The sequence below is a fragment of the Lissotriton helveticus genome, chromosome 3_1, assembly GCF_964261635.1.
Source record: "Lissotriton helveticus chromosome 3_1, aLisHel1.1, whole genome shotgun sequence".
Lineage (NCBI taxonomy): Eukaryota > Metazoa > Chordata > Amphibia > Caudata > Salamandridae > Lissotriton > Lissotriton helveticus.
In genome coordinates this window covers 1,486,907,739-1,486,931,881 of record NC_136061.1, presented here as the reverse complement: position 1 = coordinate 1,486,931,881, position 24,143 = coordinate 1,486,907,739, and the positions used below count along the sequence as shown (strand labels likewise).

The window sequence follows — 24,143 nt, the reverse complement described above, 5'->3', positions numbered from 1 at the left end:
CAAACTTGGTTCGGAAGGCGGTTTTCCACTCATCCCCTTGTTTTACCCTTACCAGGTGGTAGGCTCCGCGTAGATATAATTTCGTAAAATAGCGACCCCCTTTTAGTTGGTCCAATAAAACTGCAATCAACGGTAAAGGGTAATGATTTTTTATTGTGATCCGATTAATCGCTCGGTAGTCTATGCATGAACGCAACTCGTCGCAATCCTTTTTAGAGATAAAAAAGAGGGACGAAGAAGCAGGCGATGAGGAATGCCTTATGAAGCCGGAAGCGAGGTTTTCATCAATGTAGTTCCGTAAATACCGCGTCTCAGGTTCTGTGAGAGCATATACCCTGCTACATGGAATCTCTGCTCCGGGGGTCAGCTCAATCCGGCAATCATAAACCCGATGAGGAGGAAGTTCGGTAGCCATCTGTTTGTCGAATACCAGCCGATATTCTTCATATTCTCTTGGTAAAGACATAGCACAACAAAAAACAGGAGTTGTACAAGCAGTAGCCAACAGGCTTGCCTGCGATTCCTCTTGTTTTTGATGAGATAGGACCGCCTGTTGGGTGCAGTGTTCTCTGCAGTACATAGAATTCAGTACCACAGTGCAAGCAGCCCATCCAATGACAGGGTCATGTACAGTAAGCCAGGGCATACCTAATATCAGGCTGAACTGAGGAGCATCAATGACATTGAACTGTATGTTTTCGTGATGGTTTTCTCCAAACCTCATTACGATAGGTACGGTGTGGTACCAGACAGGTCCTGAAGTGAGGGGAGTTCCATCTACCGCATTCACCTGGGCTGGGGCCTTCTTCTTTTCCCATACCAGACCTATAGTTTTGGAGTATTCCTGATCAATGAAATTACCCGTGGCTCCGGAATCTAATAATACTGCCACAGTTATGTTGTGATTATCAATCATATACAACCGTACGTTGACTGTGAGATGTGTTGCTGCTATATGGGCAGTATGCGCAATCACTGACGAGATCGATTTCCAAGCGCCTGTTGAATCAGTGATCTCTTCCTGATTCAGGCCTGTCAGTTTTCCGACGGCTCTCTGGATCCAATAGAAGCTTGCCCCCGTCATTTTTCTACGTTTGTCTCTTTCCTCTGTGGTAAGAGGCCCTCTGATGCCTCCAATCTGCATTGGTTCGGATCTGTCGCTCTGTTTAGGGTTTTCTTCTAGGTGAGGTTTAGGCCTAGGGAGAAGAAAACGTGTTTCACCCTTGGTCCTGTCCCCTTTTCATTCCTGTATCCGATGGTCCAGCTGAACAATGAGATCTATAATTTCGTCACAGGTTTGGGGCAGCTGCACCACCTGTGATAGGACATCTTTTAATTCACCCCTCAAACCTTGGTAAAAGAGCGAGGTTCGTTTTTCCTTGGACCAGTCGGTTTCCACAACCAGTCGGTTGAACGTCGTGATGTAAGAAAGCAGGTCTTGAGAACCTTGTCGGAGAGTCAACAACTCATGATCTAGAGACAACATATGGGATTTGCGATCAAACAATTTTCTCATTTCCAGCCAGAAATCGGTGAATCTATGCAATACAGGATCGTTGCGTTCCATCAACGGAATGGTCCAACTAGCGGCATTTCCTCCCATGTAAGACATCATATAGGCGGTTTTGGAGTCCTCATCCTGAAAAACTGCAGGCTTGCACAGAAAATGCAAACGGCATTGGTTTAGAAAAGTTTCAAATTTCTTGGGATCCCAGTAAAAGCGTTCAGGAGGAGCCAGGGGTATCCCAGTATTCTGTAGGACGTGAACGGTTGGAACAGAACCAGATGCCGATGGGAAAGTAGGACTGGTACCAAAGAACCCTCCCCCTTGTGTAGGGGCTGGTGGTTGCGTGACCTGAGCTGGAGGGGACAATGTTGCTTCCTTAATGTATGACCCTCTACCCTGCCGGGTAAGGCCTGCTACCTCTCTTCTCATAGTACCCATTTCTTTCCTGAGTTCTTGATTTTCTAGTCGTGAGGTCTGCACCTCCTGCTGTAAGGCGGTAAGGCTCTCCAGCAGCGAGGCCCATACCACATTGGTATCCATCGTTCAGGCTGGGCATTCAACTTGGGCTTGACAATCTGTCATGGTTGTCAGAAGCACCAGGTAATCTACGCCATTAACCTTCTTTAACAGCCAGCAGGAACTATGCCGTGAAGAGTAGCTTCCCCCTTACCCCAAACACCACTCTCACCACAATGGAAGAATACACCTTGGGAAGAGAAGCACCCAGGGGAAAAGGGAAGGGGATAAAATAACAAAGAGCTCCTGTTTCTGCACAGGTCTGGTCTTGGTCACTAATCGCCCTCTGGGAACCCTGTAGGTAATAGAAAATAAGACGAGAGTAAGAGGCACCAAAACCATTCACACACAATACTCCTGTACTCAGACTGACTTAACACTCACAGTAGGTTCTGCCAAGAAGACCTCAAATGCACAAACCAGGATGGGACTCAGAAAATCTTTAAGTCTTCTGGATTCTTTATGCGAGTTCCCAAAGCACCCAGCAGGTTTAGTGTACACAAAATAAGCGCAATACACAATACACTAGGGTGTGAAGGTAGAACAAGTCCCATCCGGGACCTGAGTATCAAGCCAGTAACACAGCCGAGCTCCTAGCAACACCTTTGGTGACTCTTGACCAGCAATGGCAGGGTTTGAATATAAGATGCTGTAAAGGGTTTAAGAAACCACTGTGGCTATTTTGACATCAAAATCAATAATAACAAAGTTGAAAAATATTGGAAGCAAGGTTCACGAGAGGAGAGCGCCTTTATGCGCTGTCTCCGACTCCCGTGGACAATACTGGAATACCTGTGGAGCGAGAAGAATGTGACCGGGGAACCTCTGAAACTCCGTCAACCTATGGCCGGTAGCAAGAATATATTCCTCGAGAGGAGAGCGCCTTTACGCGCAATCTCCGACTCTCGAAATGAGTGCAGCTAAGATGTTACAGCTGCAGCACTCCCCGGTCTCTAGGACGTCTCCGTGACGCTGTAGCTGAAGAAGTAGAAGTAGAAGCAGGAAAAGCATCCTTGAGAGGAGAGCGCCTTACGCGCTGTCTCCGACTCTCGGGACGGCTGTGGTATCGGTAGAGACTGACCCAGAAATGATTGCAGGCTCCGGTGTCTTTGGGAACGGAACACTGAGCACCCAGGTGCTCGGAAGGAGAACGCTGTTAGGAATTCAAAGGACAGCTTCTCTGGGTGATTTTCTTCGTTAAATAAAGAACGGGAAAGCAAGACAAGTGCATGCAAGGTTCGGGGAAGTTTGTCAAGCCCCGTTCTTTACAGAGGCGGAGCTTAAATAGGTACCTGCCTTTAGGAGTCGCCTGATTCGGTTTCCTGCGACAATACCCCTAAGCCTTCTGGGACATGTAGTTCCCTCCACTACTCTGTATTTACCAGACATCGCATTCACAACTGAGAAGGGTGTTGCGTGTATGTTGTTATTATGTGTACCCTTTCTGCTCTGCCCATCCGAAATCTTTACAATACCGTCTTCCATAGCAACACCCTCAGTGGATAAGCTAGATCTCATCTAGCCGGAAATTTGAGAATCTAGGGCTGTCATTGAGCAACAGCTGGGGGTCATCACTACAGACAATAGCCCGTTAAAAGACGATGATTGCAAACTCCCTGACAGGGTCAAGCCAAAAGAGCTGATACTCTATAAAGTCCCCAGGCCATGGGGATTACACAGCGCAGATTGCACAGCTGCGGGCAGCAGGTGGATCTTATTCAGGACTGGGCTGAGGATGCAGAAGGGAGTGCCCGACGAAACTAAGTGCAGATAATTGGACTCCCTGAAGGGATGGAGGGCACATGTGCTACTCAATTTGTGGACGACTGGCTGTGGACAGTTGTGGCCCCCACTGGCCTGTCTGACCTGTTTGTGGTCAAAGGTTCTCACAGGGTCCCCACTAGAAAACTTATCCCATGGGCACCTCCAAGACACATAGTGGGTAGGACCTTTAACTATAAAGATCGGGTGTGCTCCTGCAAGCAGACAGGGAACCAACACCCCTCCTTGTGGACAATGTGAAGGTCTCCTTGTTCCCTGATTATACAATTACAGTGCAGCGTAAACAGGCTCCCTTTCCAGATGTTGAACTGCAACTACAAGTGGAGGGTCTGACTTGCGCTCTTCTCGTCCTGGTGAGACTGAAAGTACTGCATGATAAAAACATCTAATTTCTTTAAGACCGTGGACTCAGCTTTGGAGTGGCTTGAGCAGCTCTTCCCGGATTGACGAAGGTAGTAGAGCACTGGACCGGTGCCCCCAAAGGTGAAGTGATCCCCATGGCAGCAGAGACACGTGCTAGCTGGGCAGAGCAGGAGCAGAGGGACACCATCCTCACAACAGGTACTAGAGGGGCAGCTGGTGGTATTACGCTCGGCAACCACACTGCGAGCCTCTCAACCACCCATTAGCTCCAGCACGCCACAAGATAGTGCTTCAGGCTCTGACACTAATGAGAGTATAGCACTGTTCCCGAAAGTCACTCCACGGTGTATGATTTATTGGGGTAGTAACAGTGGGTATTTTGTCAGTTTCTGCACCTAACCTGGGGGGAAGAATTGAGCTTTCCATATGACATTTTCCATTGATCTTGTCTCCACATAACCACATAGGAGGGTGGCCCACTACTGAAGTTCATACTGACTCATTCATAAGAACAAGTTCTTCTTACCCTGTGATCTACCGCAGGTAACATGCTACAGCCAAGGCCTGCTACTTGCTTGTTGTTCACAATGTTTCGGGGCCCGAGGTTCAGAGGGTTCCTTAATAGGTCTTAAGATCACGCTGCATTGCCGTGATACCTTTTGCAGGCTTGTGAATTCACCCCCTATAGCAGGTGCACTTAGATTACAATATTTGTTTGGTTAATGACTTTTTTCAGGTTTGGCCGAATGACGAAGAGTCGCTGGACAAAGTATTGGGAAAATCGGTTTGATAGGTTCGTCAGCAATAATGTTGGGAGGGTTGTTGTACAGGGTGATCTGCACCGAACATGCAGTTACAAGTGCATAGGAATGGCGTCAGTACACAATGCTTATAATATAATAACCTGGAATGTACGGGTGATGGGATCAGTACACAAGAGGCATAGAAAACTAGCCCAATAACATAGACGGCAAGCACAAATCACATTTTTCCAGGAAACACACCTGGTTGCCTCTGAGGCTACCAATCTGTGCAAGCATTGGCGGGGGAATTGTTCCACACGTCCTTCTTGGCATACTCAAGGGGGTGGCATTCTGGATCTAGGCGGGAATGCCAGTTTTGCTCCTAGACTCCATGTGTTGCGTAATCACATACGGCATTCTGGTTGTTTCCTTCCTGATGTTGTAAGGTCCCAATTCCCCTGTGAACTAGCTAGTGAGCAAGGAAAATAACACTTGATGAACCAGCTTGTCTCCAAGAGAAAGGAGTAGCGGAGAGAGAAACAAGACAAAATACTGGGTCTTCGTCTTGAGGATTCCAGCTGTTAGTTTCTCTTACTGAAGTTCTCTGGGCCTTGTGAATACCTTGCCAGCCGGCGTCGTCTTCTTTGAAAATAACAGACTGAAATGAACCTTCACTTCTTTTAAGAGTAACCATGAAATAACAAATACACATTTAAATTCTTACATACCACTTGTTTGAAGGCCCATGCAAAAACGTCTATTCTTTCAGGTCAAATGTGATCCTGGACTTAGATCTGTACTCCTTAAATAACGTAGGATAATAGTATTAAATTGTGAAAATTAGGTTATAATCTCACACGTGAACAACTGGAAAGCATCAACTGGTTAGTAGATTTAGTTTAGGTCAGTAATTGCGAACTCAACCTTGCCGAGAGGCCATCCCTGAAAACTCTGAGTGGAGATCTTCAAATGGGGCTCAGTTCTGTAAATATACTCAAAAGAGAGAACGATACAAGAAGAAACTAGCACTAGTGTCAAAGTTACTATCAATAATGTTTCAGACCTTGTCCTACATGAACATTATGTATCACAGGTTAACTTAAAATGATTAACAAGGGTTCAATTGTTTCATCAATTCACAATTTATAGTTCAATGCTTTTTGGTCTTGGCTTTGTCTTTAGCAATGCTTGTTGCAATTATTGTATTTCAGTGTCCAAATCCAAATGCAGTTGTCTCCAAAACTTCTTAATTCAAAGTTTTCTAAACTATATTAAACTTTCTCAAAAAATACGGAGTCTTTAAATGCTCTCAAACTTTTAAAATCATTTCTATTTAGTTGCCTAGCTACTTACAATTCTTACTTTCCTTTTTGAAGGTCGTCAATATCGAGACGAGGAAAACAAGAGAACTGGTGATGGGGCACTGGAAACAAGACGGCTCCTAGGAGAAGTCCGGAACGCTCGTGATGACGCTTGTGCAAGGAAGCAAAGCACCGTCACATTCCGAGCGCTCTCTTATATAGCTTCAGTGATGTTAATTACGGCGGCGTGACATTCTCATTTAAATGCGCCTCACGCGGAGTAGACGATACCGTTAGGCGGTTACTCCACGTGGGGATTTTTAATGAAGGCACGAATGAAGCGGAAACCAACAAGCATTGGCCAATGTAGCCAACAAACATTGGTCAATGTAACCGCCAAAAAAAACATAATGTGGCACACAACAGGGCTGTTATACAAAGGTACATGTACACATGATGCCTGGAATCTATATCTTGGAACACATGATAATATGCTTGACTTTGATTATACAAAATGGTGACAATGAAAATAAATTTAGCAGACAGCTGCATATGAACCCTTAACACCATGATAGACACTCAAGATTGTTATGTGTTATTAAGGGACACACTAGATGGTAAGGCAATTGTGTTAGTGTGCATATATGTGCCTAATAAGGATCAGGACGCTTTCTACACACACTTTCCGAAAGACTTATCGGACTGTGGCCTCAATTCATGGGTAATAGGAGGGGATATTAACGCTGTACTAGATGTCACACTAGATAGGTTCCACCTGCCACTGTTGGGCATGGCACTGGTACAACAAGCCTGTATGTTGAAACAATGGGTAGAGGGCTGGATGCTTGTGATGAAATACCACGGGTGCCCCCCCCCCGAACCCCTAACTTACCTCCTGCACCTCTGTTGTGGTTTCCGCATGCCATGGATATTGATGACGAGTACAAGCCCTGGACGAAAACACAAACACTAATGAGGGACTATCATTCTCCTTCACAGGGCGGAGAATCAAAAATTAGCTAGCATTCGCGCCAAGAATTTTCAATTCTATTAAGGACACGGAGGCGAGGATTATGCTTTTCTTTCTTATAGTTGCTACTCACAGCAGCCAATGAAAAACGTTTTGTATGCAAATAAAACTACATTTCCCATGATGCTTGTACATACATCACATCCTGTATAGCCCAATAAGAGCTGCTGTACCCTGTGTCTCCTCCTCTTTCTTTGCTCGAACTTATATAGTCCACACATTAATAAAGCCAGTCCAATCCACGGAATATGAGTCCCAATAAACATCCTTCAACATGGAAGAACTATCTTCAAACTGGAAAGATTACGTCTTCGAAGCCAGAAGAACACCTGCTCCTTCATCTTTACTCGAAGCTGAAAGGAATGAGACAGGAAAAACCCGTAACTTCTGCTGATACAGAGTATCAAGTACATGCGAGTGGGTAATTATTACCAATACTGTAATAAACCGGGTGGGATAATCCTCGCCTCCGTGTCCTTAATAGAATTGAAAATTCTTGGCGAGAATGCTAGCTAATTTTGATTCTATTACAGGACCGGAGGCTTCGTATTATGCTAGTTTAACGCTTATAATACACAACAACATTTATATCACCCACCGATTTGTAATAATTGGTGAAACAGAAATTCAGAAATCGAGACCTTGAGGTGTTTGAACAATCAGAAATAATCATATAACATTGCGAACCATGGCATCATGGACAGACTGAGACCAGACATTTGGTATGAGATTATTCCCTGGCATAATCGTCCTCAATCATGTGATAAGTATAGTCGCTGGCACATGTTAAAAGATTTTTTGTAACACAACCAACCATTAATTATATCTTGGATCCTGAACCAACTGGAACAGAATGTGCCCCAAACATTTAGGGTAGGAACCCTGCTGCCTTTATATCAGACTTCAGCCAATGGGTACCGAGACCGCAGTAACAGGTTATAACTAGGACCTCTTGAAAATTTTAAAAACAATAAACCCATAATTTGTAGCTGGAAAGCTTGCTATGTAGAAGATCCTGATAAGTAGTGATCCTGGTATAAAGTGAAACGAAAAACCTTGTTTGAAATGACTACCGTACCTGTAAAAATCCAGTGTGGTGTTACCTGCTGTAAGAACTGCGACAGGTATAAAGGCCTAGCGTCACCGCATGAACCGGAATCTAAACCGGGAGTATGTATGAATAGGCCATTATAAATAAGGGAAGCTAGAGAAAAAAAAAATCCCCCTTAGAGGAATATTCTGATCTGGGAGGGAGGTAATGGAATACCTGACGAGAAAGATTGGAAAAAATACTAGCCGAAAATAAACGGTCCAATGGCTGTTGTAAGGCAGAGCGAAAACCAATATGAACAACATTTTTTTTTTTGGTAGAAGAGCGTCCGTCATGTGGGGAAAATTAACCCCACAGTAGAGTCATGTGTGATGTATCTATCAGCTAACATGGCCTTTCCACGTTGAAAAATTGCAAGGGACTGAAGAACCTGGAGTTATAAGGGAACGCCAGCAACGCAGGTAAGCGCCTGGCAAGTTTCTGTTATTATCGGGAACCTTGAAGCCAAAAAGGTGGTTGCTTACTTGATGTCGGACATGCAAGAAGCCCCAGTAATCTCGTGAAAGGATACAAAGCACCCGAGCAGGATGCAACCTTTGGCCATGGGTGTTGAAGTCTGCATGGAGGTCTTCATACATCAGAAATGCAAGAATTCGTTTCTGCTGACAGTGAAGATGTAATAATAATAATTCACATTTGAAAAGCGCGAACGATCACCCGTAAGGGTCTCGAGAAGTAGGGGTCATCAGGAAGATTAAGCAAGTTATTGCCCCGAGTCACATGGTGCCGGGCTAATCTGGCGCCGAGGACCAAACCGTGATCCCCAGATTCCAGCGTCAGTCGGCTTGGCGCCATACCCCTTGCCAGTGTAAGGCATTGGAAGAGTGTCTGAGGGATTAGGGGTTGACCCCTAAATTAGTAGGAAGATCAGGCACCTTTTAATTTGGCGAAGTAGGGGTCGTCAGGAAGATTAAGCAAGTTATTGCCCCGAGTCACATGGTGCCGGGCTAATCTGGCGCCGAGGACCAAACCGTGATCCCCAGATTCCAGCGTCAGTCGGCTTGGCGCCATACCCCTTGCCAGTGTAAGGCATTGGAAGAGTGTCTGAGGGATTAGGGGTTGACCCCTCAATTAGTAGGAAGATCAGGCACCTTTTAATTTGGCGGTAGTTCCGGTTACAAATATATTGTGAAAGTGTCAAAAAAACGAATGGGAACGAAATTAATAATACCAGTACACCAACAAGTTCCCGAAGGGCTCTTGCATGGAGAGCTCCAGAGTGCGCTTCAAGGGGGATATGTGAAGGATTGCACCATCAGAGAGTGCCAGATAACGAGGTACCGTTTGGAGGACGAACCCCCTGAGGCAACGGGGAACTGAAGTGTAGTTGGAACCGGCCATGATAGTGTGTATTCCCGAAAAGGGACAGAAAGCTGAAAAACCCTGAAGCATAAGGGATTATAGTCGAAAATGGCCATACGAAGGTGCAAATGTAAAAGACTGTTATTATGACGTATCTTTGGGAATCTAGGGGAATGCTAAACCTGCCCATATACTCTAGACACCTTTGCGACAAAGCTAATGGTGAACGACCACCCATTTGACATGGTTAAAATATCAATTTTCAGAAAAAATGATTTGCATCTCTTGGAGGAGAAGGGGCGAAAAAGAACCCAAAAAAAAGGATCGTGTGCACTGCAACCCGCGTAGCCACCGGGGAGACTAAACCAGCTAGCACGAATGTTCTGGAAAATCCTTCTTATAAAGATTTAGAATCAGGAGGGAGTGGATGTCAACGGTAGGAACCTTGGCATTAGGAGAAAAGAAAAAGATTTTAAAAAACCCAAAGAAAACGAAACAAGACAAGAAACAAGACAAAAAAACAACGCCCAAAGAATATGCGTAAACAATAATGATGGGCGGTCATGGTGCTTACTACCCCGTGCTGGGGACTGAGTTCCTGGGGCCCTGGTGACCGACACTGGGACGGAAAATCTCGATTGGCACCAAGTGCATTCTGGGGCGAACGCTTCTTTAATGTACGTTTCATCCTCCTTGTATCTCAACCTGCCTGTGTAAGGGTGTCTGAATGTAATATTGTAGTGCAAGGCACCAATCACGGAGGAGTAAGAGGGGGAGCCAACCCTTTGCACACTAGAAGTGAAATAATAATATATCTGGCTCCTCAGCAAAGCTGTAGTCCAATTTATTCCAGCCCACAAGGGCGTCAGAGCCATGTCTAGTTATAAGGAGCGTGTGCGCACTCCAAGGGCCCTCCTGTTGTTACAGCCTGGAAGGCGTAAGTCAAAATTGCTCCGTCTGAACATGAGGCATTAGGAGCCTAGGAGCAAGTTGGGAACGCGTGCGAAGGGCGTAATCCAAACCGGTATAAAGTGAACCTGATTCGGTTACGCCCCCCGGAGCGTCATCGGCTCTATTCCGCACTCAGCCACTAGGGAAGGCTTTTGGCGGGTAAGCGCGAAACTGCGCCATGACAGGAAGTATTCCCTGAGATACACATGGACATATATTGTGAAGTTACTAGTTTGGAACAACATATAGTACATACCTGCATTAAACATGTAACCCTTGGTATTAGTAAGATACCTAACCACTACCTGACAGTGGCTTAGTAGGAACGCTGGAACTCCAGCGCGGTGCCTCGCTCTCCTGGCCGCACCTGGATTGCGTGTGCAGTTGGGCCAATATATGTAGAGTCAATATATATGATGAGAGCACGCCATCTCCACTCCCACGGGAGCGTCTACAGGCTGTGTGACCGGAAGGGTTAACCGTTTCGTGTTATGACACATAATCATCTACTAGGCAGTTGCCAAATGAAGCGTATAATATAAATTGCGCAGGAATTGCAACTTGATGCGCACATTGCTAAAACCCAACCGGTCAAGGAACATTTCAATTATCTCGCCTGCGGGCGAAAACAATTCCTAGCGGGAACGCTTAATAAGCGTGAAAACCTAAGGGAACAGTAAATACCACAGAAAACTGCAAGGTCCTTACTATAACAGGTGGAAATACATATGAATACATATAACAGATCCGTCAGGCCTTTATTGTAAAAGGTATAATACATATGAATAATAGAATAAGGGCAAGATGTAGGTAAATCGTATTTACCGATTCTTAAATACCGAATTTTACCGATTCGGTATTTAAGAATCGGTAAATATGAAGGGGTGAGATGTAGGTAATTTTTTTACTTGGAATACCGAATCGGAAACATTCGGTATTTACCGATTCGGTAAATACCGAATCGGTAAATACCGAATCGGTATTCCCTATTGATTCCTATGGGCTGTGAAGCCCATAGGAATCAATGGGAAATACCGATTCGGTATTTACCGAATCGGTAAATACCGAATGTTGCAAGGGTGCAGGGGGTGTCACTTTGACACCCTCTAGCACCCCGAATTCAGGCACGTGTGACATGTGGCACACAGACATGCCCTAGGGGCAGGTCTGTGTGTCACATGGCATAGGTGTGCATGCACACATGTGCATGCACACCTGGATTCGCTATTTTACCACCCAATTGAATTGGGTGTTAAAATACCGATTCTGTATGGCCTTTGGGACTCAGAAGAGTCCCACCTACATTTAGATTTACCGAATCGGTAAAATTACCGATTCGGTAAATTTACCGATTCGGTAAATTTACTGAATCTGTAAAATAAATGCCCCTACATGCCGATTCTTAAATACCGGTCGGTAACGGCCGAAATCGGCCGTTACCGACCGGTATTTAGGCTCCTACATCTGGCCCTAAGTCCTCAAGAGAGGATCTCGAGCTGAGCATGCGCAATCGTAATATGAATAGCAGAGACATCGACACCCGAAGGACTGTACATCCAATTCTAAAGGAGGCAGAGCTAGCCTCCATACCACGTGTTTCCAAAGTAAGCCTGACTAGACGGCTGCGTGGACCGCAGTGCGAGAATGTGTTACCCGCCTAGCGGGGCGCAGACAAGGAACACCTGAACACCGAAAAAACATGCCGCCAAAGACAGCGCAATAGTACAAGATCACGGGAGGCTCTTCAATATTTTATGAGGCTGGAAGTCCTAAAACATGAATAGCGCCCGCCGGAGGCGGGAGAAGGGCCTTAGCGCGCTCGCTTGAGCGTCCAAAACAATTCGGCACAGCCGCGTTAAAATAAACAGTTAGGCTTTAAAGGGGAACAATTAAGGGCGCTAGCGCAACTGACAGGAAGCATACCAGTTCAGTGGGGGAATTATTACGAGCGCGGGGGCCGCCCGCATGACGCCTTAGCTCCGCTCTCAGCGAGAGCCTCCTGAAGTTATCGCTCCCAGCAGGAGCTCATCAGCATGTCTGCAGATAGTAGAAGGCCAGCGGGAAATCAGCGTGATGCACACGATGAACGCGCAACACCAGAATGTTGAAACACAGCGCGATGCTGCGCTAGTGTAAAAAACAGTATTAGTGAATATTATTGCCAATGAAGCTAGAAGCAGTAGCGCGGCTCAACCAGAATTACTTAGCAAACAGCGCAAAGTGCGCTTGCTTACAAACACAAAGCAGCAACGTATTAAAAATAGCACCATCTACATGTAAGCATAGGCCTACAACATAATCATCACAACTCAATGAACAATCAAAGAAGGCAAAAGCATATTATAGTCGAGCACTTAACTTTCTGCGTGAGCAGCAAAGAAAGAGGGGGAGACACAGGGTACAGCAGCTCTTATTGGGCTATACAGGATGTGATGTATGTACACGCATCATGGGAAATGTAGTTTTATTTGCATACAAAACGTTTTTCATTGGCTGCTGTGAGTAGCAAATATAAGAAAGAGAAGCATAATACGAAGCCTCCGGTCCTGTAATAGAATCAGCGAGCCAGAGGCTGGACCAACCCCTAGGCAAGCACGTGAGCCGCGAGGACTAATCCCAGACAAGGAGAGGAGGAGAAAAGGGAATGGGGACAGCGAAGAAGGGCATCAACCCGGAAGAAGTGTCTGGAAGGAAAGAAGACGCAAGAAAGATTGCTGGCAAAGAGGAGGAAACATCAAGGAGACGGAGACCGTCAACGAGGTGGAGTGTGTTAGAGACGGAGCAGTACAAGAGGGGAGTGACAAACGGGACACAGCTGGGGACGACGTCCCTGTTGAAGACGACGAGGCCAGAGTAGCCCCTGACGTGAAGTGGGAAGAGTGGTGGTCCCTGGAGGACATGCAGGAGCTGCCGCAGCTCCGGAGGGTTGCGGCTTAAGGCTGTACATGCTGCGGTACAAGGGGTATGATTGGGTGGCAGGATAAGGCAGTAGCCCATGCTACAAAAGCACAACCCCTATCTTCCCTTGAGAAAAACGCAGAAAGTCCTGCCTGCACTACAGAGCATGTAAATGTCCTTTTTTTATTATTATAGCCATTGTTTCCCTTTATTGCACCAAACACACCCCTCCCCGTTTATAGTAGAGCCATAGCATGACCGATACTTGAGGAAGCCTGCCAACAGTGGGGAACTGAAGTAAGGATCCCTGTAGGGGAGCGTGCACACTGCATCGCCTTCTTTTGCTTCCCCTGTCACATTGGCTCTGCTTGCTCTCACCCGGGTGTGGTGGAAGGATACTGACACCATTAGAGTAATACTTACCGGCTCTTTTTTGTGTTTTTCTACCCCTGAAAGCCTCCCATGATCCCATCTTCCAGAAACGGAGCACCTAGACTAGATAGACGCAGAGAAGAGGAAAAGCGTTAAGAAACGCCCTTTCTCCTGTTTGAGCACGGACAAAGTACTTTGTATATGCATTTTCTGGTCTCAACAACCTGTATACAGCAAATGCCCTGCTGACTAATAAAGCACCCACTATTAACGCAATACGGCCTCCTCGCTTCTGTTTCCGCCCATCCCTCCGACAGGTGGTGTCAGAAGTGGGATCGGGGGAAATGGAGGCAGTTGTGTCCAAGATAGTGGAAAGACAAGAACAATTGGAGAGGATCATGGGACGATTCTTAGAGGTAGCGGAGCCTGAATGAGAGACTCTACACAAAACCCTTACGGAACAGAGTCAGTTACAAGGGTCTGCGATTGGAAAGTTAGCCGAGGTGCTCGGACAACCACGAGGCCACACCTCATTACCCTCAGTAGTATTACAAAAATATGTTCCAGGAGAGGACCCTGATTTCTTCTTCTCTAACTATGAGAGGATCGCGAGGGCCGCCATGTGGCCAGAAGATAAATGGGGACAATATCTAGGCCCTCTTCTGACGGGAGAATTGCAAGCAGCTTACCAGGCGGCCATTCCTCTTGGTACCACTTCATATCCTCGTGTAAAACCAAGTGTCCGTGAATGTATAGGCATAGACGAGGAGACATAAAGGATAAAAAAAAAAATAAAAAAAAAATACAAGCAGCAGGAAACCTCTAGAGCCCTTTATTTTAGAGTAAGAGATATGGTAGAGAGATGGCTCAAGCCATTGACTTCCTCCAAAAAGGAAATAGTAGAGAAAATCTGCCTAGAACCGTTTCTGACATCGTTACACTCACCCATACAAAGATGGGCGAGACAACATGCAGGCCTTACTCTGGACAGAACGGTACAAATTGCGACGGCCTTTAACTGGGCCGAGGAACTACAAAGGGGAAGAGATGAAACCCCATGAAAACATCCCGATGGAGCGCCTACGAGACCCACCAAGACTCACCTTGGAGGTGGAATATACCCGAGCACTATACTGCAACACCTCCCTTTTCACTAAAGACGACTGGTCAATGGAGAACCAAGAAACGCCTTAGTTGACACGGGGTGCTTACAAAGTGTTATACGACCCCAAGTGGTTTCAGGGGGTGTCCCTCAGATGACAGGGGTTGTGAACATGCAATGTGTCCATAGAGACAGCAAACCGTACTCTGTGACCGATGTAACTGTCCAACACCAAGCCACGAATCCTCCGGTCCCCCTGAGGGTAGGGCTGATTCCAAGATTACCTGAGCCTCTGGTCCTAGGAAACGATTACCCTCATATTGACGAGCTCCTCCATGAGACATGGAAGGAAGGAACCGAATGGAGGTAAACAGCAGCTTCTGCCCAAGACACAGAACCTGATCTGAACATAGGCAAAGTTCAAAAAAATTCAAAAACGGAGAAGAAAAGAAAAAGTGGACCTCATTGGTCCTAATCAACACGGGCCACGAACTATGGGACCACGATCAAAGTTTCCATTCTGCTCAGCGAGAAGACCCTACTCTTCAAGAAGCCTGGTAACACGCTGCAAGTCAGGTAGACCCTCACCACGTAGGTCCCCAGTTTTTTATACAACGAGCCTTGTTGCACCGAAAGGGAGGGAAAACCATGCCAAACCAGTTATTAGTACCCCAACCCTTTAGGGAAAAAGTTCTATTTTTAGCAAATAGCCATCTCTTAGGGGGGCATTTTGGGGCTGACAAAACTGAGAAAGCCATCCTAGACAGATTCTATTGGCTGGGAATCTTCCAACAAGTCCGAAAATATTGTAGGGGGTATTCAGTATGCCAAACAATAGCCTATATATTCCACCTAGGGTCCCCCTAAGAACCCTGCCTGTCATTGACCAACCTTTTTATAGGGTGGGTATGAACATACTCGGCCCCCTCCTTCCCTGCCATAGTGGATACCGCTACGTGTTAGTCCTCGTAGACTACGCTACGAGATTTCCCAAGGTCGTGGCCCTCCGACAGCCCAATTCGACACAAGTAGCCAAAGCTATGATCAACATCTTTTCTCGGGGGTTTTCTGAGAGAGATTATCACAGACCAAGGAACTCCATTTACCTCACGGTTGATGCAACAGGTATGCCAAGAGCTTAAGATCAAACACATTTGCACAGCGGCATACCACACCCAAACAGACGGTTTGGTGGAACTCTCAAGATTACTCTACAGAAATTGCTGAATCTAGAAGCAAGGAAATGGGAAGATATGCTTCCCCTAGCTTTATTTGCTATTCGCTGTGGGCAACAGAAACGTTTAGGTTACTCCCCCTTTGAATTACTGTATGGGAGACAGCCCAGGACACTCCTGGATATGGCCAGAGAGGAATACGAAGAAGAGAAAGACAACTCAAAACCACCTCTAGAGTATGTAACCAGTTTGCGAACCTACCTTAATCAAGTAAGAGAGATTGTTAAAACCTAAAAAAGCCCAATCCTCCCAGAAACAGCAATATGATAATAAAGCAAAGGCCCATACCCTAGAGGTGGGAGACATGGTTCTTATCATGATGCCTACCTCAGAACAAAAATTGTTAGGCCAGTGGTAACGCCCATATAAAATCATAGAAAAGATAACTCCGGTAACATACAAACTGGAGTTGGACCCTCACAGGAAAAACACTAAAATATATCATGTCAATAGGTTAAAGAAATGGGAGGGTCCACTATCTGTGTTAGTGGGAACCCACTCCTTGAACTTGGCAGAACAAAGCATTGACACGGAATTACCTGATTCACTACGACAGGAATTAAGGGATACTTTACAACCACTACAGGAGGTCTTTTCCTTGCTCCCAGGTAGAACGACGGTCATAGAGCATGAGATCCATACCCTTTCCTGATAGAAAGTCAGGCTGCGCCCATATCGAATTCCTGAGGCTAGAAGGAAAGCAATAGATCAAGAAGTCCAGCAGATGTTAGCTTTGGGGGTCATTGAACCCTCCAAAAGTGAGTGGAGCTCACCAGTAGTGATGGTACCCAAACCAGATGGGTCCATTAGATTCTGCATCGACTTCCGTGAAGTAAATAAGATTTCCCAGTTCGATGAATACCATCTTCACAGGGTTGATGAAATGATTGAAAGGCTAGGGAAAGATCAATACGTCAGTACGCTAGATTTGTGTAAGGGCTTCTGGCAGGTGCCGTTAGGAGAGCAGGATAGGGAGAAAACAGCATTTTCCACCCCCAAAGGTCTATACCAGGTTAGGGTACTGCCCTTTGGATTACATGGTGCGCCAGCCATGTTCCAAAGGCTTATGAACATAATACTACAACCCTATATGGCCTTTGCAGCGGCTTACATAGATGATATAATCATCTATAGTTCGTCTTGGAAGAGACCCCTGAAACATCTGACACAAATTATCCAAGCCCTGGGTAATAGTGGGTTTAACATCAATCCTGTCAAAAGCCGTTTGGCTGCCAAAACTGTAAGATATTTGGGGTACCTTCCGGGAGAGGGCTACAGAAGACCACAAGAGGAAAAGGTCACTGCCATCACTCAGATACCCTTTCCCAAGTCCAAAAAAGACCTCATAGCCTTCTTAGGATTGGTGGGATATTATAGACGCTTTATCCCAGATATCTCACAAATAGCCTCTTCTCTAACTGACCTTCTTAAAAAGGACGTCCATTCCACGAAACGCATTCAAAATCCATCTCAAGAAGAGGTGGCTTTCCATCACCTGAAACTAGTCATTACATAAAAGCCGTTCCTATTGAGCCCTGATTATACAAAACATTCCTATTACAAACTGATGCCTCAGAGAACTGTCTTGGGGCTGTATTGTCACAGACCGAGGATAGGAAACACGAGCAACCAATTATATACATCAGTCGAAATCTCTTTCCACGGGAAACCAAATATGCGGTGATAAAAAGAAGCCCTAGCGATCAAATGGGCCATTGATTCTCCTCGTTATTACCTAGAGGGTAGAGAGCTTTTCCTATACACAGACTATGCCCCATTAGAATGGCTGTCACGAAACAATGGTCATAACCCAAGAATTCTACGATGGTTCCTCACATTGCAACCATTCCGCTTTACCTTCCTCCATAGGAAAGGAAAAGACCAAGCCAATGTGGACTATCTGTCCCGATACCCTTCAGATCCCTTTCTTGTGCACAAGAAAGTTAGGGAAGGGGGATGTGAGGACATACCGCGGACTCCCCCCGGAACCCCCGACTTACCTCCTGTTCCTCTGCCGTGGTTTCTGTATGCCATGGATATCGATGATGACGACGAGCCCTGGAAGAAAACACAAACACTAATGAGGGACTATCATTCTCCTTCACAGGGCGGAGAATCAGCGAGCCAGAGGCTGGACCAACCCCTAGGCAAGCACGTGAGCCGCGAGGACTAATCCCAGACAAGGAGAGGAGGAGGAAAGGGAATGGGACAGCGAAGAGGGGCATCAACCCGGAAGAGGTGTCTGGAAGGAAGGAAGACGCAAGAAAGATTTCCGGCAAAGAGGAGGAAAACGTCAAGGAGAGAGAGACCGTCAACGTGGGGGAATTCGTTGGAGACGGAGCAGTACAAGAGGGAAGTGACAACCGGGATGCAGCAGAGGCTTGATGTCGCCGCCAAAGACGACGAGGCCAGAGAAGCTCCTGATGTGTGGTGGGAAGAGTGGTGGTTCCTGGAGGACGTGCAGGAGAGTTGCGGCTTAAGGCGATACGTGCTGTGGGTACAAGGGGTATGAATGGGTGAGGGGGTTAAGGCAGTAGTACAAAGCATGTAAACGTCCTTTTTAGGTCTCGCCTATTCTATCCCGTAGGGGTTGATAGGCGAGATTATAGTAAGCGGTCCGAAAAGTCTACCTAGCTGCAGTTCATGCGAGCTAGGCGCGTACACATCGCACACCCACACCATTGCCAGCCACATCCCACGCCATTTGTCTGAGCCTCGGCATCAGACTTCAAAGGAAGCCGCTCCCCCTCTCCCCCATCAGACTTCAAAGGAAGCCGCTCCTGCGCCACAGAATGCTCGAAAGTCATAGTATTTCTCCCAGAAACCTTTTACATAAGTAACGTTACCAAACACCAACCCGGAATGCAAACCAATGACTACTAATGTTAATACTTACTTGCCCATAAAATACCTATTTTATGCTGCATGTTTTGCCCAACGACTCTAAATCGTACATTTCATATGCACGTTTATTTCATGCTAAAATTAATATTTGATTACACATTAGTTTTAAGAGAAAAATCAGTACCGCCAAATCCGAATCTATAAATGCAATGAAACTGATTAATGAATATTCCTGTACCTCATATCATAAAAGTGTAAAATAGAACCAGACCCCATAGCGTTGAGGTCTACTGCCTGCTGCCGACTCCCCTGATGTACATGTTTTTTATTCCAAAGATGATCCATACCCCCACCTCATAAGTGTTCTTCCTCAAATACATAGGATTAAGAAATCTCGCTCCTTCCCTAACTGAAGTTTCTAAATCTTGGCAAAGATACTTTTGTATCTTCTATTCAAACACCGCAGTGCCACGTCTGCGTTCAAAGTCCATTAGTTATCTAAACACACGATAATTTTCCCAGAAAAAAGCGCTCCTTTTCTTGCTAATTTTGATCATGAATAGTATACAAGCTGTACAATTGTTGTAACGCGGCACCGTGTCTTCCTCTGAGCACTGCAGAGAAAGCCGACTCACGCTTTGAAGCCTGTGCATCGGCCATAATCTTTCGTCTTCCTTCTCTCTCACTTAAAATGGCTTTCCAGTCTCCACGGGTGGCGGCAACACGAAGCGCAAGTCTTTTGTTGCATCAAATGAAATATGCAAGTAGCCAGCCTGCACGCCACACCCCGGATTTCTTTGTTTGTACACGCTTGATATCTTTTATTCCTGCAGCATTTGTTAGACTTCGGTGGGACAACTAACACTCATTTCGTGTACACAAATGTGTTTTCTTGGATTTGAGCATATTTATACAGAAGCCCATGTGTTGTATGGAAATGAAGAGATTAAACGTGTATTACCACCTCCGAAACTTATTGTGTTTTTTTTCTTTACTATTTGCATCGTAAAACGCATTTTGCACCTTCAATACAAGAACTATCGCATATGGCTACACGTCTAGTTAGGAGGGGTACATAATTTCGAGAATGCCATATTAAACCGCATTACTTTGTTGTATACCATGAAGTCGGTGCGACTCCCACGGTCTGACTCACTGTTACAGTCCTCAGGGGGTTATTTCTCCATAAGATCCTAATACTGTTCGTGGTCTTTGCAGTTGTGTCACGCGTGCATTCGGCTTCTGTGCATTCGGCTTCCCTCACTCTACCGCCCTCACTCTACCAATCTACCGCCCTCACTCTACCACTCTACCGCCCTCACTCTACCGCCCTCACGCCCTCACTCTACCGCCCTCACTCTACCACTCTACCGCCCTCACTCTACCGCCCTCACTCTACCACTCTACTGCCCTCACTCTACCACTCTACTGCCCTCAATCTACCACTCTACCGCCCTCACTCTACCACTCTACCGCCCTCACTCTACCACTCTACCGCCCTCACTCTACCACTCTACCGCCCTCACACCCCCTCACCCTCACACCCCCTCACCCCTCACACCCCCTCACCCTCACACCCCCTCACCCTCACCCACCCTCTCACCCTCACCCACCCTCTCACCCTCACACACCCTCTCACCCTCACACACCCTCTGATCCTCACACACACTTTAACCCTCACACACCCACTCACCCTCACACACCCTCTCACCCACCCTCACACCCTCACCCTCACACCCCCTCACATCCCTCACCCTCACACCCCCTCACCCCTGTCACCCTCACCCCGTCACCCTCTCCCTCCCTCACCCTCACACCCCCTCAACCCCTCATCCTCACAACCCCACCCGCTCCCCCTCACACCCTCTCTCCCCCTCACCCTCACACCCCCTCACCCACACACCCCACACCCCCACACTGTCACACCCCCTCACCCTCACACACACCCTCACCCCCTCGCCCTCACACCCCCTCACCCTCACTCCCCCTCACACCCCTCACCCTAACACCCCCTCACACCCTCACATCCCCTCACCCTCACACACACCCTCACCCTCACACACACCCTCACCCTCACACCCCCTCGCCCTCACACCCCCTCACCCTTACTCCCCCTCGCCCTCACACCCCCTCACCCTCACTCCCCCTCACACCCCTCACCCTAACACCCCCTCACACCCTCACATCCCCTCACCCTCACACACACCCTCACCCTCACACACACCCTCACCCTCACACCCCCTCGCCCTCACACCCCCTCACCCTTACTCCCCCTCCCCCTCACACCCACTCCCCCTCACACCCCTCACCCTCACACCATCTCACCCTCACACCCCCTCACCCTCACACCCCTCACACTCACACCCCCTCACCCTCACGCCCCCTCACCCTCACACATCCTCACCCCCCACACATCCTCCTCACACCCCCTCACCCTCACACACCCTCTCACCTTCACACACCCTCACTCACCTTCAGGGCCGGACTGGGGACCAAAACCGGCCCTCACAAAGTGCTCGGCCGGCCCCCCTCCCCGCTCGGGGGAGGTTGGGGGTGCGACCGAGCTCTTTGCCGGACCGGTTTTCGGCCGATTTTGTTACAGGGCCGATTTTGCAGCTATGCTGCAAAAACGGCCCTGTAACAAAAACAGGCCCCAAACCGGCCACCCACCAGTGCGGCACACCTTGGGATTGCCCGGTGCCCGCTACGGCCAGTCCGGCCCTGCTCACCTTCACACACCCTCACACCCTCACCCTCACACTCCCTCACCCTCACCCTCGCTCACCCTCACCCTCACAACCCTCACCCTCACAACCCTCACCCATACACCCTCACCTTCACACACCCTCACCCTCACTCACCCTCACACACCCTCACCAGCATAGCATAACAAAACATAGCATAGCATAACAAAACACAGCATAGCATGGCATAACAAAAAAAAGCATAGGATAGCAAAACATAGCATAACAAAACAAAACATAGCATAGCAAAACACAACAAAGCATAGCATAACACAACACAACAAAACCTAGCATAGCATAACAAAACATGGCATAACAAAGCATAGCATAACAAAGCATAGCAAAACAAAACATAGCGTAGTATAACAAAACATAGCACAGCATAACAAAACACAACAAACATAGCATAACATAACAAAACATAGCATAACATAACAAAGCATAGCATAACACATAGCAAAACTCAACAAAACATAGCATAGCATAACAAAACAACAAAACATAGCATACATAACAAAACATAGCATAGCAATGCATAGCAAAACATAGCATAGCATAACAAAACATAGCATAGCAAAACACAACCTAGCATAGCATAAGAAAACAAAGCATAGCATAGCATAACAAAACATAGCATAACAAAGCATAGCATAACAAAACACAGCATAACAAAACATAGCATAGCATAATAAAACACAACAGACCATAGCATAGCATAACAAAACATAGCATAGCATAACAAAGCATAGCATATCAAAACACAACAAAACATAGCATAGCATAACACAACACTCAAAACAGCATACATAACAAAACAGCATAGCAAAGCATAGCAAAACATAGCATAGCATAACAAAACACAACAAAACAGCACAGCATAACAAAACACACATAGCATAGCATAACAAAACAAAGCGTACCATAGCATAGCATAACAAAACAGCATGACAAAGCATAGCTTAGCATATCAAAACATAGCATAGCAAAACAAAGCATAGCATAATAAAACACAACAAAACATAGCATAGCATAACAAAACAGCATAACAAAGCATAGCATAGCAAAACACAACAAAACATAGCATAGCATAACAAAACAAAGCATAGGATAGCAAAACTAAACACAGCATAGCATAACAAAACAAAGCATAGGATAGCAAAACAAAACATAGCATAACAACAAAATATAGCATAGCAAAACACAACACATAGCATAACAAAACAGCAAAACATAGCATAGCTCAACACAACAAAACATAGCATAGCAAAACAAAACATAAAAGTATAGCAAAACATAGCATAGCAAAATAAAGCATAGCATAATAAAACACACCAAAACATAGCATAGCATAACAAAACATAGCATAGCATAACAAAGCATAGCATAGCAATACATAGCATAGCATAACAAAACATAGCATAGCTTAACAAAACACAGCATAGCATAACAAAACAAAACATAGGATAGCAAAACAAAACATAGCATAGCATACAGCATCACTCAGCACCACCACAGCATCACTCAGTGGCACCACAACATCACTATGTGCTACCACAGAATCACTGAATGCCACAGCATCACTCGTTCGCCATCACAACATCACTCAGTGCCACCACAGCATAAATCTGTGCAACCATTCAACAACACCTGGTTCAAATATGTTCTCTCAATGTTTCAAGCTTTATTACAAATGTAACAAAAAGATGTTAATATTTCACTTCTGTTCTTGAATTTTCGTCACAATAAAATACACTGAACATAATCTTCACAAAAGTTATTTACAAAACTTTAAGCTATTGCCATTATAAATTACAATAACTTTTATTTAAGTATTAATTATTGGCCGGGGGCTGCATGCGTTTATGTACTTGGAGGATGCATGCGTTCGCACCGGGTCGCAGCAGGGTGAGGGAGTAGGGGTTGCATGTACGACTAGACGTTCTGTCCTCCCCCCCCTTCCCAGGCCTCTTCTTCCCCACGTGTAGGTCAACAGGGGTCTGGGATGCTGCTATGTCCGGGATAGTAGCTAGCAACAAGGGTTCTTACCCGAGTCTGGAGTAATCTTCGAGCACTTGCAGCGTCTCGCTCTTTCTATGAGAGGCAGCGGGTTCGCGTTCAGCTTCCACTATCACACGGCGCGCAGCAGTCCTGGGCCGATCCACGCAGTGACACGACAGTTAGTTGGCTTGCACGCGGGAGGAGCGGAATCGTTGTCCGCAATTTTTCCCAGGTGGTCCTTTCTTAGACCCTTCGTGGCGAGCAGTATAAGGCACTCTATTTAGTCTCCAGCCTCCCTCGAGGCGTGGGGTCGGACCCCCCCGCTGTGGGTGTTTCCAGGTCAG

The 24,143-nt window shown here is 46.4% G+C and overlaps 1 protein-coding gene across 2 annotated transcripts in view; it reads right to left on the bottom strand.

Moving 5' to 3' along the window:
• LOC144823536 (uncharacterized) overlaps positions 1-24,143 on the bottom strand; it is a 112,301-nt gene that overhangs the window by 12,011 nt on the left and 76,147 nt on the right. The window contains exons 2-3 of one of the 2 annotated variants that reach the window (XM_078682135.1): positions 18,214-18,271; positions 7,105-7,162 (exon numbers count right to left, since the gene is read on the bottom strand). The exons of the other annotated variant lie outside the window; for it this stretch is intronic. Of the exons in view, the coding sequence (XP_078538261.1) occupies positions 7,105-7,162; positions 18,214-18,271 (116 nt within the window). The remainder of the gene's footprint in view (positions 1-7,104; positions 7,163-18,213; positions 18,272-24,143) is intronic. 2 annotated transcript variants of the gene reach the window in all.